Raw genomic sequence first — 18296 nt, 5'->3', positions numbered from 1 at the left:
CTATGTTACTATGTAACTGCACCGCACAAGGGCTAATTAGACATATAAATATTTCCTAGTAATATACCCTGTTAATGGCTGTTTCAAACAGCCCCTTCCCCCAAATAAAGAGATTGGTTTGGGTCCCCAGTCAGTGCAGCAAGGTGTAATAGGATTGTACCTATTACCCCTATTGGACCGTGTTCTGGTTCAATACTGTGGAATAATTGTTCCCTATCCTTTCCTTACACTTATAATGCTCTTTCCCTGAACTTCTATTCAGCAAAATAAAAGTTTTCAAGTCTTTTCTACCACTGTCCCTAGCGCCTGCTGACATCTCTCCCTGCACTTAGTACACTGGAAAATGGCTGAATCCAAGATTGCTGAGGCTATTTATAGGTCTGTGACATCACAGGGATGGCTGGCTGCTGATTGGTTGCATGCATGGCATTGAGGCTGATCCCTTGTTCCCAGAGTTCTTAGCTCCATGTCCTAACGTGTGCAGCAGCCATTTTAGGAAAAAATGCAATGTGTTACCACGAAGCATGAGGAAATTCAGATTCGGCGCAAATCGAATTTTTCCTGAAATTCGTATCGAATTCAACTTCGTCAACTTCATTTCGCTCATCTCTGCCTATGACCTCTATGTTAAACATAATTGAACCCATTTTGAATCATAAATCAATTATATATTAAATGTATATGTTGAAACTGTTCACATTTTAGTTTTCCTATTATTACAAGGAAGTGAACTGATATGAGCAATACTGTATCCATTGCACACAATATATTATTACATCAGATATACTGTATAACCAAAATCTGGTCACTGATGCACTATCCAATAGTTCTTCTGGAGTCACAGATCATAACATATTTTTTTAAACAGAAATTGTTTTCTAAATGGTCCCTCGAGGCATATGATGACCAATACAGATGAGCAAAGTTATGGAAAATTCCATTCAACTGCTTCACCGAATTTCACAAATTTACTTCTTCACGAAGCGCATTTCTTTGTATGTAGCAGACGCAATGACGGGAACAGCAATTGTGCCTTCCCCGTGATTGAACCCCTCAGATGGTATCTGAGATTAAAAATACTCACTTTATCTATTTGATTGCGAAGAGCCTGCCGCAGCTATCTTGCTTGAAGACACCGTGGAAAATCTCTTCTTCGTGTAAATGGATGAATATGAGTATGTTTTTTTTTTTACCACCATTTCAGGGAAAATCGATTCGATATCACGAAACCGCAATTAAATTCGGCTTCACGGCTAATATAATTTTTCCTGAAATTCGGATCAAAGTCCAGTTCGAATACTTCGATTTGCTCAACAGTAATGACCAGGGGTGAGCTGCAATACCAGTTAAAGCCTATGAACAAGGCACTGTTGACCTCTGATTCCTAGGTTTACATACAAGTTATACTATACTATATGCTGTACAAATGACCTTTCTAAGCAGCTGTATACAACAAGCCTGACTAATCCATATGGATCTAGACAATTTACAGAGTAGTCACTTCAGTGACAGCAGTGATGCCACGAGTGATTTCAATTCCCCAATCACTGCTTGGTTGGAATAGAAGCAATCAGTGCTACAGTACATGCAATAAGAGTTCACAGCAGGCTATGAGGCATCAGTAATACAAAACACAATACTGGAAGAAGCAATGGAAGCTGCATGTGGTTGGCTATTTGGCATAAAGCGCTATTTCTCCATTGCATGTACTTAGACAATCTTCACACACAGTTTATAGGCTTTACCATTAAGTGACCTAGTAACATAGTTGGTAAGGCTGGAAAAACTTATGTCCATGCAGTTCAGCCTATTATCCAGAGGAAAAAAAAAAAAAAAACATGAGGCAGAAGCTAATTGTGCTCAGGCTAATGCCTGACTCAAAACCTGGCAATCAGAATAACTCCAGGGATCAACGACCCTTCTCCAGAAATCTAATTATAACTAGAGATGAGCGAATCGAATCCCACGAAGTGGAATGCGATCAGAATTTCAGGATAAATTTGATTCACCTTCATTCTTACCTCCTCCATTTGCTCGCAATGAGCAGCTAGTCGCCATCTTAATTAACCACTTCAGCCCCGCTAGCTGAAACCCCCTTCATGACCAGAGCACTTTTTACAATTCGGCACTACACTACTTTCACCGTTTATCGCTCGGTCATGCAACTTACCACCCAAATGAATTTTACCTCCTTTTCTTCTCACTAATAGAGCTTTCATTTAGTGGTATTTTATTGCTGCTGACATTTTTACTTTTTTTGTTATTAATGGAAATGTAACGATTTTTTTGCAAAAAAATGTCATTTTTCACTTTCAGCTGTAAAATTTTGCTAAAAAAATGACATCCATATATAAATTTTTTGCTAAATTTATAGTTCTACATGTCTTTGATAAAAAAAAATGTTTGGGCAAAAAAAAATGGTTTGGGTAAAAGTTATAGCGTTTACAAACTATGGTACAAAAATGTGAATTTCTGCTTTTCGAAGCAGCTCTGACTTTCTGAGCACCTGTCATGTTTCCTGAGGTTCTACAATGCCCAGACAGTAGAAAAACCCCACAAATGACCCCATTTCGGAAAGTAGACACCCTAAGGTATTCGCTGATGGGCATAGTGAGTTCATAGAACTTTTTATTTTTTGTCACAAGTTAGCGGAAAATGATGATGATTTTTTCTTTTTTTTTTTTTCTTACAAAGTCTCATATTCCACTAACTTGCGACAAAAAATAAAAAATTCTAGGAACTCGCCATGCCCCTCACGGAATATCTTGGGGTGTCTTCTTTCCAAAATGGGGTCACTTGTGGGGTAGTTATACTGCCCTGGCAATTTAGGGGCCCAAATGTGTGAGAAGAACTTTGCAATCAAAATGTGTAAAAAATGACCGGTGAAATCCGAAAGGTGCACTTTGGAATATGTGCCCCTTTGCCCACCTTGTCTGCAAAAAAGTGTCACACATCTGGTATCGCCGTACTCAGGAGAAGTTGGGGAATGTGTTTTGTGGTGTCATTTTACATATACCCATGCTGGGTGAGAGAAATATCTTGGCAAAAGACAACTTTTCCAATTTTTTTATACAAAGTTGGCATTTGACCAAGATATTTTTCTCACCCAGCATGGGTATATGTAAAATGACACCACAAAACACATTCCCCAACTTCTCCTGAGTACGGCGATACCAGATGTGTGACACTTTTTTGCAGCCAAGGTGGGCAAAGGGGCACATATTCCAAAGTGCACCTTTCGGATTTCACCGGTAATTTTTTACACATTTCGATTGCAAAGTTCTTCTCACACATTTGGGCCCCTAAATTGCCAGGGCAGTATAACTACCCCACAAGTGACCCCATTTTGGAAAGAAGACACCCCAAGGTATTCCGTAAGGGGCACGGCGAGTTCCTAGAATTGAGCCTTACCAGGGGGGTGATCAATGACAGGGGGGTGATCAGGGACAGGGGGTGATCAGGGTGATCGCCCCCCTGTCACTGATCACCCCCCCTGTAAGGCTCCATTCAGACGTCCGCATGATTTTTACGGATCCATGGATACATTGATCGGATCCACAAAAAACATGCGGACGTCTGAATGGAGCCTTACAGGGGGGTGATCAATGACAGGGGGGTGATCAGGGAGTGTATATGGGTGATCACCCCCTGTAAGGCTCCATTCAGACGTCCGCATGTGTTTTGCGGATCCGATCCATGTATCCATGGATCCGTAAAAATCATGCGGACGTCTGAATGGAGCCTTACAGGGGGGTGATCAATGACAGGGGGTGATCAGGGAGTGTATATGCGTGATCACCCGCCTGTCATTGATCACCCCCCTGTAAGGCTCCATTCAGACGTCCGCATGTGTTTTGCGGATCCGATCCATGTATCCATGGATCCGTAAAAATCATGCGGACGTCTGAATGGAGCCTTACAGGGGGGTGATCAATGACAGGGGGTGATCAGGGAGTGTATATGGGTGATCACCCCCCTGTCATTGATCACCCCCCTGTAAGGCTCCATTCAGACGTCCGTATGATTTTTACGGATCCATGGATACATGGATCGGATCCGCAAAACACATGCGGACGTCTGAATGGAGCCTTACAGGGGGGTGATCAATGACAGGGGGGTGATCAATGACAGGGGGTGATCAGGGAGTGTATATAGGACTGCAGAAATACCCAGGAGCCAAATTAAATTTTTAGTTGCCAAATTTAAAATACATAAATTAGACTACTTTCACACTAGCATTTTTGCTGGATCCGGCAGAGCTCAGCATAAACACTTTCGTTACTGATAATACAACCATCTGCATCCATTATGAACAGATCAGGTTGTATTATCTGTAACATAGCCAAGACGGATCCATCATGAACTCCATTGAAAGTCAATGGGGGACGGAACCATTTTCTATTGTGTCAGATCCGTCTTGCTCCACATCCCAGGATGGAAAGCAAAATACAACACGCTGCGGTTTGCTCTCCGGTCTGGGAACGCAACTAAATGGAACGGAATGCATCTTGGAGGATTCTGTTCTGTTCAGTTCACTTTTGCCCCGAATGGGGAGAAAAACTGAAGCTGGGGGGCCCATCGCCAACCCAAAAGCTCACAAACTACGGTGGGGCATGCGAGCGCATAATTCCCTGCCCTGCCGATCACCACTAAGCCTATTTTTTTCGGTATCGAGACCCTATGACAGAACTCAATACCGAAAAACTTTAACGCTAGTGTGATAGTACGGTAGCATTATAATAAAAAAATACCTGGAGGAGAAGATGAGACGCAGGTCACAGTAGTGAGCCAGCACTACATATAGGAGAATACAACACCACATACCTCTTACCTCCAGTGACCTCTACTATTATGTAGACCTTCTCTTTGCCGCATCTCGTCTCTATAGAGTTTGTTACACAGACATGTTAGATTTCTCATAATTGGGGTCATTTATCAAACTGGTGTATAATAGTACAATTGGCTTAGTTGCCCATAGCAGCCAATCAGATTCCACTTTTCATTCTCAAAAGGAGCTGTCTAAAATTAAAAGTGGAATCTGGTTGCAACTAAGCCAGTTCTACTTTACACCAGTTTGATAAATGACCTCCAAATGTCCCTATGGTGTCTACAGCAATTATAATGTCCCCTAGAGTACCCCAAGTAATAATAACATCCTAAATTGTGCTCTAGGTAATAATACCTATATAGTGTCCCTAAAAAATAATGTCCCCTAATATGTCATTGTAATAGAAATGCCCCTATAGTTCCTACCCAATAGCGACATCCCCCACACTGCCCCCACAGTAGTAATTGTCCCCACTCTTCCCCCACAGTAGTAATTGTCCCCCACACTGCCCCCACAGTACCAAGTACAGCAGCTTGACCGCAACCCAACCGTATCACGAGAGCTACGTGTGATCATATCCAGGGGTGGGATTAAAATTTTTAACAATATGTTCCCTACTCAAGGGCGGACACACGACGTCACGACACATGTTTACATTTACATACACCATATATATGCAACACACATAAATACACCATATACATGTACACATACATAAATACACCATATATACACTACACACACATACCACCCAAATTTTAAAAAGCCTAAGAAGCTAAACTATGGAATGGAAGCGCTCATCTCCAGCTGCCGCTGTAATTTTAACAACAGGATCTGGAGAACCTGAGGGAGCTGGCCAAATGCCATATCTGGTCATACCCCAATGATTTAGAAAATAGTAGAAATCTTATTCTCTTTTGCATCCGGGTTTGGTCCATTTTTAAAATGGAAAGCATCTGGACTGAACCCTGCCCTATTCATTTTTATGGGTATAAGCACATAGGCATTGTTTTTTCACTGACCATCTGTCCATTCAGGAAATAGCTTGTTCTGTCTTCATATGTTTTTCACACAACTGGTCCATTCAAGTCAAAGTGTCATTCGAAAAAACACATGGATGGCACCTGGATACAGACCATTTTTCACTGATTCTTGCTAGGAGAGGCTGTGTATTATTTTACATTTCTTATTTGCAGGCATGAAAAATGAATGACAAGTGGATGCAATTCGGACAGAAAAACAGCAAGACTGAACACAATTGCAGACAAAATTGATTTAACGTATGGACAAAATCAATCATTTTCCAATGAAGTTGGCACATTCTGTATACTGTAGCTCATGTGAAAGAGGTCCATGTAAATAGCTGTATATGTGCAATGGGCGCCTCCCCCTAGGGCCCTTAATAGATGTATGACGCGCGTCCCAGGTAGACAGGTAGACAGGTAATTTGCATATGATAAAAGTCCGTTTTTTGCATTATCTACTGAACCAAAATGATTAATAACATTATGTATTGATATAGTGCAGTGTATTATAAGTACCCCAAAAAAAAAAGACTTTAGTGGGGTGACAGAATCCCTTTAACATAACAGTTGTAAACATTATTAAGAATACACAGTGTAGTGGACCTGAAATAAATACACAAGATGACATGATGTTAGCATACACTGATAGAAGCAGGGCGTAGGAGTGGTAAGACCACTCTGGGGCATTACGTATGCATACTAGATTGTGACTGATGCTGATATTTGGAGCGAACCGAGGCAATTCTATTTATCCTTCCTATTTAGTGCTGTGCACTGCACTGACCTTGAAGTGAATGTATGAGCTCTATCATCTGTGGTCTAAAGGGCGTAGATGCTTATTTGATAGAAAATTGATAAGATGTATAGAATGTACAGTATAGTATGTACAATGGTTCTCAGCCCTGCTGTTCACTCTCATAGGTCACAGGCCGCTAGGCTTGAAGGCTGTGGGGCAGCACAATGACGTTATCTTGCCAGGATGCAGATGACATTAACGTCTTCATAGTGGCCCCCTGTACTGGGACGCCAGGAAGTTGGAATTTAGGCTACAGGCCAGAATCTTGTTTCACAGATTGAAGCAAAGTGGAAGAGTGAGTATTTCAGGCTTTTTTTGTGTCACTTTTGGGGATCCTAAATCTTCTGGGGGCACTACAGATGGGCTTATAATAACTACTGGGGCTTTATAAAGGGGCCTATAATAACTACTGGGTGCACTCTAAAGGGGCTTATAATTACTAGGGCACTATAAAGAAGCCTATAATAACTACTAGGGGAACCATAGAAGGACCAATGATAACTAATGGGGCACTAAAGAGGGACCTATAATAACTACTGGGGTCACTGTAGAGGGGCCAATGATAACTACTGAGAGAACTGTAGAGAGGCCTATGTTAACTACTGGGCACCAAAGAAGGGCCTATATTAACTACTAGGGCACTATAAAGTGGCCTATATTAACTATTGTGGCACTATAAAGTGGCCTATAATAACTACTGGGGGCGCTATAGAGGGGCCAATAATACTTACTGGGGATTACATAGAGGGGTCAATAATAACTACTGGGGGCACTACAGAGGGGTCTATAATACCTACTGGGGGCACTATAGAGGTGCCAATGATAACTACCGGGGGCACTATAGAGGGTCCTATATTAACTACTGGGGGAACTATAGAGGTGCCAATGATAACTATGGGGGGAACTATAGAGGGGCCTATATTAACTAATGGGGCATTATAGAAGGGCATTATTACTTATGGAAGCACTTTAGGGGACATTATTACTATTGGTGGTAAAGTGGGGGAGCATTATTATTGGGCATAATATGAAGGGCACTACTACTAAAAGAGCCATTCTCAGGAAGCATTATCACTGTAAGGGACCTAATAGTAATGAGAACATACTTGGAGAGAATTATAATTGGTGGGAATTTTGGGAGAACTATTTCTATGGGGGAACTATCTGTATGGTACTATAATTTCTGCAGTATAGTATTTGGGGACATTGGGGGAGCACAATGGGCACAGTATTCGAGGTAGCAGCAGGATAACACTGCTGGGGCACCACAAGGGGGAGGATGATGGAAAAGTGAGGAATCTAATATGTATGTGTGCCAAGGTCTGCAGAGACAAGACATGGTCATGATGTCATTATGGTCTGCTCCCAAAGGAGAAGATGAGGAAAGAGAACGTCTACATCAGAGGAGATGTCATTGGAAGCAATGGGTATGTATTGCTGTATTCTTCTTTTTATTTAGCAGTGGTGAATGTAATGTAATGTCCATTCAAATATACCATTAGCACTGTGGTGGGGCACAAACATATTTCACATTCACTGCACAAGAGGGCCTGTCTGATTTAAAATGCCAGGGCTGAATTTTACCCTAAGTCCTGGCCTAGTAACCATGGAAACATACCAGTACAGAATGGTAGAATATTTTGGATCAAGATTGTTTCAAAAGTTGCTATATACACTCACCTAAAGAATTATTAGGAACACCATACTAATACGGTGTTGGACCCCCTTTTGCCTTCAGAACAGCCTTAATTATACGTGGCATCGATTCAACAAGGTGCTGATAGCATTCTTTAGAAATGTTGGCCCATATTGATAGGATAGCATCTTGCAGTTGATGTAGATTTGAGGGATGCACGTCCAGGGCACGAAGCTCCCGTTCCACCACATCCCAAAGATGCTGTATTGGGTTGAGATCTGGTGACTGTTGGGGCCATTTTAGTACAGTGAACTTATTGTCATGTTCAAGAAACCAATTTGAAATGATTCGAGCTTTGGGACATGGTGCATTATCCTGCTGGAAGTAGCCATCAGAGGATGGGTACATTGTGGTCATGAAGGGATGGACATGGTCAAAAACAATGCTCAGGTAGCCGTTGGCATTTAAACGATGGGCAATTAGCACTAAGGGGCCTAAAGTGTGCCTAGAAAACATCCCCCACACCATTACACCACCACCACCAGCCTGCACAGTGGTAACAAGGCATGATGGATACATGTTCTCATTCTGTTTACGCCAAATTCGGACTCTACCATTTGAATGTCTCAACAGAAATCGAGACTCAGTAGACCAGGCAACATTTTTCCAGTCTTCAACAGTCCAATTTTGGTGAGCTCGAGCAAATTGTAGCCTCTTTTTCCTATTTGTAGTGGAGATGAGTGTTACCCGGTGGGGTCTTCTGCTGTTGTAGCCCATCCACTTCAAGGTTGTGTGGTTGTGGCTTCACAAATGCTTTGCTGCATACCTCGGTTGTAACGAGTAGTTATTTCAGTCAACGTTGCTCTTCTATCAGCTTGAATCAGTCGGCCCATTCTCCTCTGACCTCTAGCATCAACAAGGCATTTTCGCCCACAGGACTGCCGCATACTGGATGTTTTTCCCTTTTCACACCATTCTTTGGAAACCCTAGAAATGGTTGTGCGTGAAAATCCCAGTAACTGAGCAGATTGTGAAATACTCAGACCGGCCCGTCTGGCACCAACAACCATGCCACGCTCAAAATTGCTTAAATCACCTTTCTTTCCCATTCTGACATTCAGTTTGGAGTTCAGGAGATTGTCTTGACCAGGACCACAAACCTACATGCATTGAAGCAACTGCCATGTGATTGGTTGACTAGATAATCGCATTAATGAGAAATAGAACAGGTGTTCCTAATAATTCTTTAGGTGAGTGTATTTGCATAATAATATATGCTTTTACTACTAATAATCTTTTCTAAATATTAATACCAACTTTAAAATCCTCTATATTGTGCATATCATATTTCAATTTCATATTTTTATTTTTTTTGGAAGACAGTAGATCAGCACAATATTATGAGGTATGGTTCTAGGTCAGTCCTACCCAGTAGTGACATACAATTTGAGCTAAGTCTGTTACCTATATATCATATTCCTGATATCCCATCCCTTGTGACCTACCCATATTTACAGTTTACACCTGCAAGCTTTGACACATCATAACACCACAAGCTTTGTATTCTGCAGCGTTGGCATTTGGCTTGTCATAAATTGCTCAGTAAGTGTTGTTCTCAGGAAATCATTGCACTTGTGAGGCTTAGTGAATAGATTTCAGGTTCAGACGAGGCACCACGAGCACCGCTGCTTAAATGTTTGTGCAGACACAGGAGAAGCAACTGTTACTTAGCGTCTCAGCTTTCCTCCTCAAGAAGCTAATTAAATTGACAAGGCTTGGTCTTGTTTTTAACATTGTGAATTGATATTTCCAAGGCAACAAATCCCTGTTACGTCTCCGACTCCCAAAACAAGATTACCTTTGTTGTTTGGTACCGACTGGGTATAATCTCGGATCTGAGATACAGTATACCTGAGGTAGTTGAAAGCAGCAGATCATCCTCCCCTCCATCAATAAGAAACAAAAGTTCAGAGAACATCACGACTATTCCCAATATAAAAATATTCTTAAATTTAAAAAATAAATAAAGACAACATAAAGGTGAGAAACATATTGCTTTATTTTTATTTTTTTTCAAAAAAGCAAACAAATTACCAAATAACAATTTTTTCTAGCCATAAATCCAACTTTACAGTCTGACTCTTCTGGCAAACATATAATGTGCATCTGAGGCAGAAGAATCCAAGCATTCATGGTGCATTCTACATGGGCCTGAAGACCCCTCAGTCTGTATGACCTAAAAGGAAATGAAAAAGTATCATAAATATAATGAATCATTTGTTATATATGATTTGTTATATCATTGACCAGTGCTCATTCTGGGCTGAATTTGGCTTGTGTATAATGACCCTTATGTAACAGATGCAACATGCCATTCATGATTAGCACAGTCATTTTCTACTTCACATGATGTCCTCCTGCCTGCATTTATCTAACAATGACATGACTTCCTGCCTTCTAACAGATCCAAATGTCATGGTCACAGACAATAATTCTAATATGGATCTGGGAGACAACAGGGCAGGGACACTCTACCCATTAATACCTTAAGTAGCTAAGGAAGATGCCTGCCAGTCCTGGGCTAAAGGTCCTTGTACATGTGCTGATATCACTGGGCAATGATCAAGGACAGGCGTTCATATAAACATTCATTTCCAACCATTGATTGCTCACTAGCTGTGTTTCCATGTAGTAATCAGGAGTATATAATGATGAATGATCATTACTATGATCATTCATCCTCATAGACTTTCCTTATTTGTGGGCAGGAGAGCCCTGTTTACATACAGCAATGTGCTACCGACACAGAATGATTGATTGAGCCACATAAACAATCACTTTACTTGTTCATTAGTTGATTGGCTGCATATTTACATGGGGCAATTATCAGGAAGAAGCTCTTATATAAACTTCCGTTCCTGATAATCCTTAAAACAGAGTATGCCTGCTTGAACAAGAGAATGGAATGCAGATTTCTATCAGTTTTACTGTGTAACTACATATGTCCCTTTCCTCTGCTCATTTCCTTTACCATTTACTGTTAGAGCTATGCTCCAATGTCTTAGTTAGACAAACCCATACCTTGCTCCCATAGCTGGGCAAAAAATAATAATATAATAATAACAATTAAAATGTTCAATATGATAGACTACACTTATTTTGAATGGGGGATTTTTGCACTTTTGTATCACAGAAGTCTTCTAGTATAACATAATGTCCCTTTTTAACATCGTAGTCAATGTGATGTTGGATGAGAAAAAGGACATCATGGATGACAAATACCTAAAAAATTCTTCAAAAAAGAAATTAGTACAAAATATATAATACATAAAAACTGAAGGTGCAGACTTAAAGGGGTTATTCCATGAATAATGTAAAAATCTCATATATATCAGACATCATATAGTACATAACAATAATTTTCTAACAGAGCTAGAACCAGCCCTATACCTCAAATGGATCCAGAGATCTCCCCATTCATAGTAACATACTATATAAGGCCAAAAAAAGACATCTGTCCATCCAGTTCGACCTGTTATCCTGCAAGTTGATCCAGGGGAAGGCAAAAAAAGGTAGAAGCCAATTTTCCCCACTAAGGGGAAAAAATTCCTTCTCAACTCCAATCAGGCAATCAGAATAACTCCCTGGATCAACGTCCCATCTCTAGTAGCTGTAACCTGTAATATAATTAAACTCCCGAAATACATCCAAGCTAGTGTTGAGCGAGTATGCTCGGCCGAACATCAGTTCGGCTCGAGCAACATGATGCTCCGCCGAATACCTTGTGTACTCGAGTGCAATGCTCGAGTCAGTGCATTTAAATACAATTTAGCCTCTATTTTTTAAAAGTTTCTGTCAGGATTTTAACTCGCAACCTTCTACATTAGAGGCAAGAACTTTAACCACTCAGCTATAAAGCTGAATGATAAACTGTGTCAGAAAAACCTCATAGTAGTTTGTCATGTAGTAAGTATTGCTATATAGCAGAAGTATCATGCAGGTTAATATGTAGCTGAAAAGCATAGTGGTTAAGGTTCTTGGCTCTAATGTAGAAGGTTGTAAGTTCAAATCCCAGCAGAAACTTTTCTGAAATAGAGGCTAAATTTTATATATATATATATATATATATATATATATATATATATATACATTTTATACAGTGTTATAAACAGTGATCTATTACATAACATATACAAGAAACAATGCGACAATGTGATAAAAATAGCAATGCTGCATAATATACAAAATCCATACATATGTAGATAATAAAGTACATATGTGCATAATAGCTGTGTAAATAACTCAATAAAAACACCAATAAATGCATAATCAAGGGGCGGAGAACAAAGGAGAAGAAAACATGTAATCATACCCAACAGGTGGATCAGAAGTCTCATATGTTGTAACGCCACACTCAGCGTGTGGTTTGTCGCAATGCGCATGCACCAGGTTATGTCATCGGTGTGTGGAACCAGGAAGTGACACGCAACGATATTCAACGCATGCGCACCTCACACCCGCTGTCTCCACAGCCATCTTAAGTGTGGTTTCTATAAGGTGGTAGTGTGCGCATGCGCATAATAGAATGGCATCGCCATATTGGAATCTGGCAAGCTGCCCAAAGTATTAATAGAATCCCCTTTATTTTTAAATACTCTGAGTATAGTACAGTTATCCAACCTATTATCATACGACATTGGGGTACACTACATGGCTGCCTGGGCATGATACCCGAATTTAGGTCACCACCACTCTTCTCTTATTGCAGATCTAGAATCTGCGGGATCAGCTTGTCTGTACTAACATAGGCCCAAAAATTACCATATATACTCGAGTATAAGACAAGTTTTTTGGCACATATTTTTGTGCTCAAAAGCCCCCTTGTCTTATACTCGAGTCTTGATTTGGCCGACCCGAAAATGCCACTGCAGCGAGCGGCTCGGCCGGCACATGACTGACGTCACTTAGTAACGCTCCTGCTTCCTGAAGTGGGAGGAGCGTTACTAAGTGATGTCAGTCACGCGCCGGCCAGCCAGCCAGCTCCCGCTCGCTGTAGTGCATTCATCGTGACAGTGAGTACAGAGGCCGGACCTGTTATCAACAGGAGAGAGATTGTTTTACACAGGAGTACTTTACACGCAAAGGCAGTTATGTGCGCAGTTTAGGACACGAGGGGACACATAGGGCCATGAGGGGGACCAGCATAAGATGCTATATGACTTATGCTGCCCCCCCTCATGGCCCTATGTGTCATAGCACATATCCCCCATAACAGCGTCCTCCACAGATCCACCCCATAACAGCGTCCTCCACAGATCCACCCCATAACAGCATCCTCCACAGATCCACCCTATAACAGTGCCATCCACAGGTCCCCATAAGTGTCCTCCACAGATCCCCCATAGCACTGTCCTCCACAGATCCCCCACATAACAGCGTCCTCCACAGATCCCCCACATATGCTGCATTTCCCAACCTAGTCTTATACTCGAGTCAATAATTTTTCCCATTTTTTGGGGGTAAAATTAGGGGCCTCAGCTTATATTCGGGTCGGCTTATACTCGAGTATATACGGTAAATTGACATAAAGTTCATTGACACAGTAGTTTTCCCTGCTTATGCTGTGTCAATTGCCGACACATCTGCAAAGGTAGTTTCTTCACACATCCTGTGACGGGAGTATCTTTTCCTATTCAATATTATCTCACTTGTAATTACAATTTCGTTGTTTATGTTTTAACATGCCCTTGCAAGCTCTTATATGTTGGGGAGACCTCTACTGACCTCAAGACCCGCCTTAATAATCACCGTTATACGATCCGAAAAAAAACACTCTGAGTACCCAAACACTTCTCGGATTTGGGGCACACAGAACGTGATCTTAAATGTTGGATCATTGATCATGTCCCCTTACCCAGGAGAGGTGGCAATAGATTATTTTTGTTGAAAAAAAGAGAGATGTATTAGATACATACTCTGAACTTTCTTAAACCCCATCGCCTCAACATTGAATACAATCTCTGGAGTGTAACTTGATTGGTAGCTTGCCTTCTCCCTATCTAGGCTCTGTTCTGTTCCTGTATAGTGCTTATGTTGAGTTGGAACACTTATTTTAATATATTATGTCTATATAGAAAAGTAATTGTCTTTTTTTCTTTCCAGTATATATGGATTATGATATAGGAGAACTGTGAGACGGGAGCAAGCATACCCAGCAGTTGGACCTATAGAAATCCCCAATTTTTTTTTGTCACTATGTTTTTATTACAGGTGTGGTTATGGTGGATTTAATGCGCACATATGTTTTCTGTCTATTAGGAGATCCCTTGACTTGGCTGCGATATACTGGTATCACTTGGTACACTCACTCAATGTGTATGGCACTAACATGTTGTACACGTTTGTCTGAGGTGTGCATCTTGGTGAGGTTTCACCCCTCTGAAGAGGCTTGTCCTCCATGTTGTATCTCCTTGAGCCTTACGAGCTCCATATTGGTTGGTATTAATACTTTGGGCAGTTCGCCAGATTCCAATATGGCAATGCTATTCTATCACGCTTATGCGCGTGCGCACACTACCACCTTATAGAAACCATACTTAAGATGGATGTGTGGACAGTGGGTGTGAGGTGCGCGTGCGTTGAATATCGTTGCGTGTCACTTCCTGTATCCACACACCGATGACGTAACCTGGAGCATGCACATTGTGACAAACCACATACCAAGTGTGGTGTTACAACATATGAGACTTCTGATCCACCTGTTGGGTATGATTACATGTTTTCTTCTCCTTTGTTCTCCGCCCCTTGATTTTGCTTTTATTGGTGTTTTTATTGGGTTATATACACAGCTATTATGCACATATGCAGTTTATTATCTACTTATGTATGAATTTTGTATATTATGTAGCATTGCTATTTTTATCACACTGTCGCATTATTTCTTGTATATGTTATGTATTCGATCATTGTTCATATCACTATATAAAATTTATATCTGTAGATTGATCAATTATGTAATTAAAGGGGTTGTCCAAGTTATGAAAAAAAAAAAATGTAAAAAAATATTTAGCACTGAAAATCTGATGGGCAGCAATATATAACTAAGCTGACAGCCCGGCAGTGAAGGGGGCGTGGCCAGCACAGTGACGTCTCGTTTACAGGCTTGTAAACAAACTTTATCAAAACAGGGAGAGAGGCTGACATCACAGGTCATGTGACCCTCTGTCAAATCTGATAAACCAGGCACTGCAGATAAAGTGAATTAATTGTAAAGTTGTTATATTTGCTTAGTTAGGAACATAGAAAGAACAAAAAAATTACTCGGACAACCACTTTAACTACACACTGATGTTTTGTATCATGTACATTGAGTTGATGAATTGTTTGGTCTATATATATTTCATTTTGCACTAGTGTTCTATGCTTGAGAAAGGCTCTATTGTTGAGCCGAAACGTTGCTTCTTTTTTTGCCACATGGGTGAATAAATTTCCTAATTATATTTTTTTGAGTGCTTTTTTTTTATATATATATATATATTAAATATATTATAATTAGTGATGGACGAACATCTGCCGGGATGGTTCGCGAACGCGATCGCGCGAATGCGATCAAATGTTCCCATTCATTTTAATTCCAGGTGTACCTTAAAAACTTACAGCTAATATTTGCAGCCAAGAAATAATTACTAGAAGTGCACAAATAGTCCCACAACATGGACAGTGGCATACCAGATGTATTATTTGAATTTGCGATCTCCATTCTTTATTATTTTACAATGCGAAATATCGGCAATATAATTTTCGCGCATGCGCAAATGCACTATAAAGAAAGTATATTGGTATATAACACCCCGCTTCAATCATTTTTTTGGGGGGGGGACTGGTATATCACACCAGTAGAAACTATTTGTTCCAATAATGCTTGTCCCTCTATATACCTGCAGTATCGCAGCAGAACTGCACACAACTGCCGCACAATACAAATGCACTATAATATACTTTCTAATATTGAAAGTATATTATAACATTGTACAAGGAAGGCAATCCATTAGAATATACATAAAGATAAAACGTAACCTTTAATAATTTTACTATGAGGGTCCATTCACACGTCCGTAAGTGTTTTGCGGATCTGCAAACACGGAAGCACAGATGCGGAAGTGAGGATCCGTAAATGCGGATGTGGATCCGTAAATGCGGATGTGGATCTGAAAATGCGGATGCAGACAGCACATTCTGGCCCCATTGAAAATGAATTTCGCAAAATTGCGGGAACGGATACGGACCCATTTTGCGGACGTGTGAATGGAAAAGATATCCCTCAAAATGAAAATAAATGAAATTATTAAAGTTAAGCCAAAATAAACCATATGTCCTACCACAATCCGGGGGGTTCCAGTGCACATATATGAATCCTGGAGGGAAAGCAAAAAACATCTATCCCTGGGCTAGATGATGATGTGGTATTGAAGGACAGGGTGCTATTCTGGCCCTGATAGCCTAACCACAGACCACCTGCCCTAATAAGAGCGACCCCATCCAGAACTTTACCCTATATAAAAATGGCCCTAGTAAGCCCCTAGGCCCCTGACTTCCAGGTGATCACTATATAGAGCTATGTGTTTTTGACTCATTATAAAAGTATATTATAAGTATATTGCACCCCTCTGTATTGAATTTTTTGACATTTCACCCACACAATCCCTTCATTTACCATTTTCCCTTTTTTGGTCGCACAGGCCCCATCCATAGTCCTGTGTTCACCATTTATCTCCCCTGATGATTTTCTTTCACGAATTGAAACGTGACACGTAGGGAGCAACTTTTTCTAGGGTCTATTAGGGATTCTGCCCCCACAGGGTCAGGTATCCGGACGGGGACGCTCCTTGCGGGGCAAGTTCCTCGTGTAGATAGGTAGTGCGTACTAGCCCCTGCCCCTTTCTTAGGGCTGTCTAGGGTTAATTACCCTGTCACCCATCTACGTGAAAAGGGCATACACGCCTATCTCCTTCCAGTATGGCTACCAACTACCACAGGTCCGTCTCCATCCTCAACAACCTCTGAGAGAACCCTTGGTCTACATTTGGGTGAGAACGTTCCTGTTTCCTTTATACCATCTTTGCCATACTGTGTATATATGTACAGTCTACACCTTCAGGGCTGTCTTTCATGTTGTTTGTTATAGAGGCTCCTCCTCTAGTGTCCACTTATTTTAGAAATTATCTTTATTAAATGCTAAGGGTTTTACCCCTCTGTCCCCTAGGGGATCAGTACATATGCTATACTAATTTTGGGAAAAAATAAGTCTGGTCGCAAAATCCGGCCTCTCTGTTTCTTTACTCAAGTTCAAATTCTAGCAGAAACTTTTCATAAATAGAGGCTAAGCCGTGGACTCACCCTGGGGGATTCCCTTTACTGTACAGCAATCTTCTGCATAGACCTCAGTGGGACCTGATACCCTTTCCTCTTCAGAGCAGGGGGTGCCTGGTTTAATACTCATTTTCTCCCATTGACTTTCATTGTGCTCTGGTGCTCTGTAGAGCACCCGAGCATCACAAAGTGTTCTACCCGAGCACTTTGGTGCTCGATCAACACATATCCAAGTCCCTCTTAAACTCTTTTAATTACCTCACCATCACCACCTCCTTAGGTAGAGAGTTCCATAGTCTTACTGCTCTTACCGTAAAGAATTCGCTTCTGTGTTTGTGTACAAACCTTCTTCCCTCCAGATGCAGAAGATATCCCCTTGTCACAGTCACCGTCCTGGGGATAAGTAGATGATGGGAGAGATCTCTATACTGACCCCTGATATATTTATACATAGTTATTAGATCTCCCCTCATTTGTCTTTTTTCTAGAGTGAATAACCTTACATTTGTCAGTGTTAAGCCTCATCTGCCACTTATCTGCCCAAGTTTCCAATCTATCCAGTTCCCTCTGTAGCAGTATACTATCCTCTTCCATGTTAATTACTTTACACAGCTTAGTGTCATCTGCAAAAATTGACATTCA

General features: G+C 40.9%; 1 protein-coding gene across 1 annotated transcript in view; it reads right to left on the bottom strand.

Annotated features, from left to right (window-relative positions):
- Window positions 1–10326: 10326 nt before the first annotated feature.
- The window catches only part of MYO18B (myosin XVIIIB), a 758252-nt gene continuing 750282 nt past the window's right edge, over window positions 10327–18296 (bottom strand). Inside the window, exon 44 of the mRNA XM_044275382.1 lies at window positions 10327–10521. Coding sequence (XP_044131317.1) covers window positions 10508–10521 — 14 coding nt within the window. The 3' untranslated portion in view covers window positions 10327–10507. The remainder of the gene's footprint in view (window positions 10522–18296) is intronic.

Source organism: Bufo gargarizans, chromosome 1 (genome assembly GCF_014858855.1).
Source record: "Bufo gargarizans isolate SCDJY-AF-19 chromosome 1, ASM1485885v1, whole genome shotgun sequence".
NCBI lineage: Eukaryota > Metazoa > Chordata > Amphibia > Anura > Bufonidae > Bufo > Bufo gargarizans.
The sequence above is the reverse complement of the archived record's forward strand: the minus strand, read 5'-3'. Positions and strand labels throughout refer to the sequence as shown.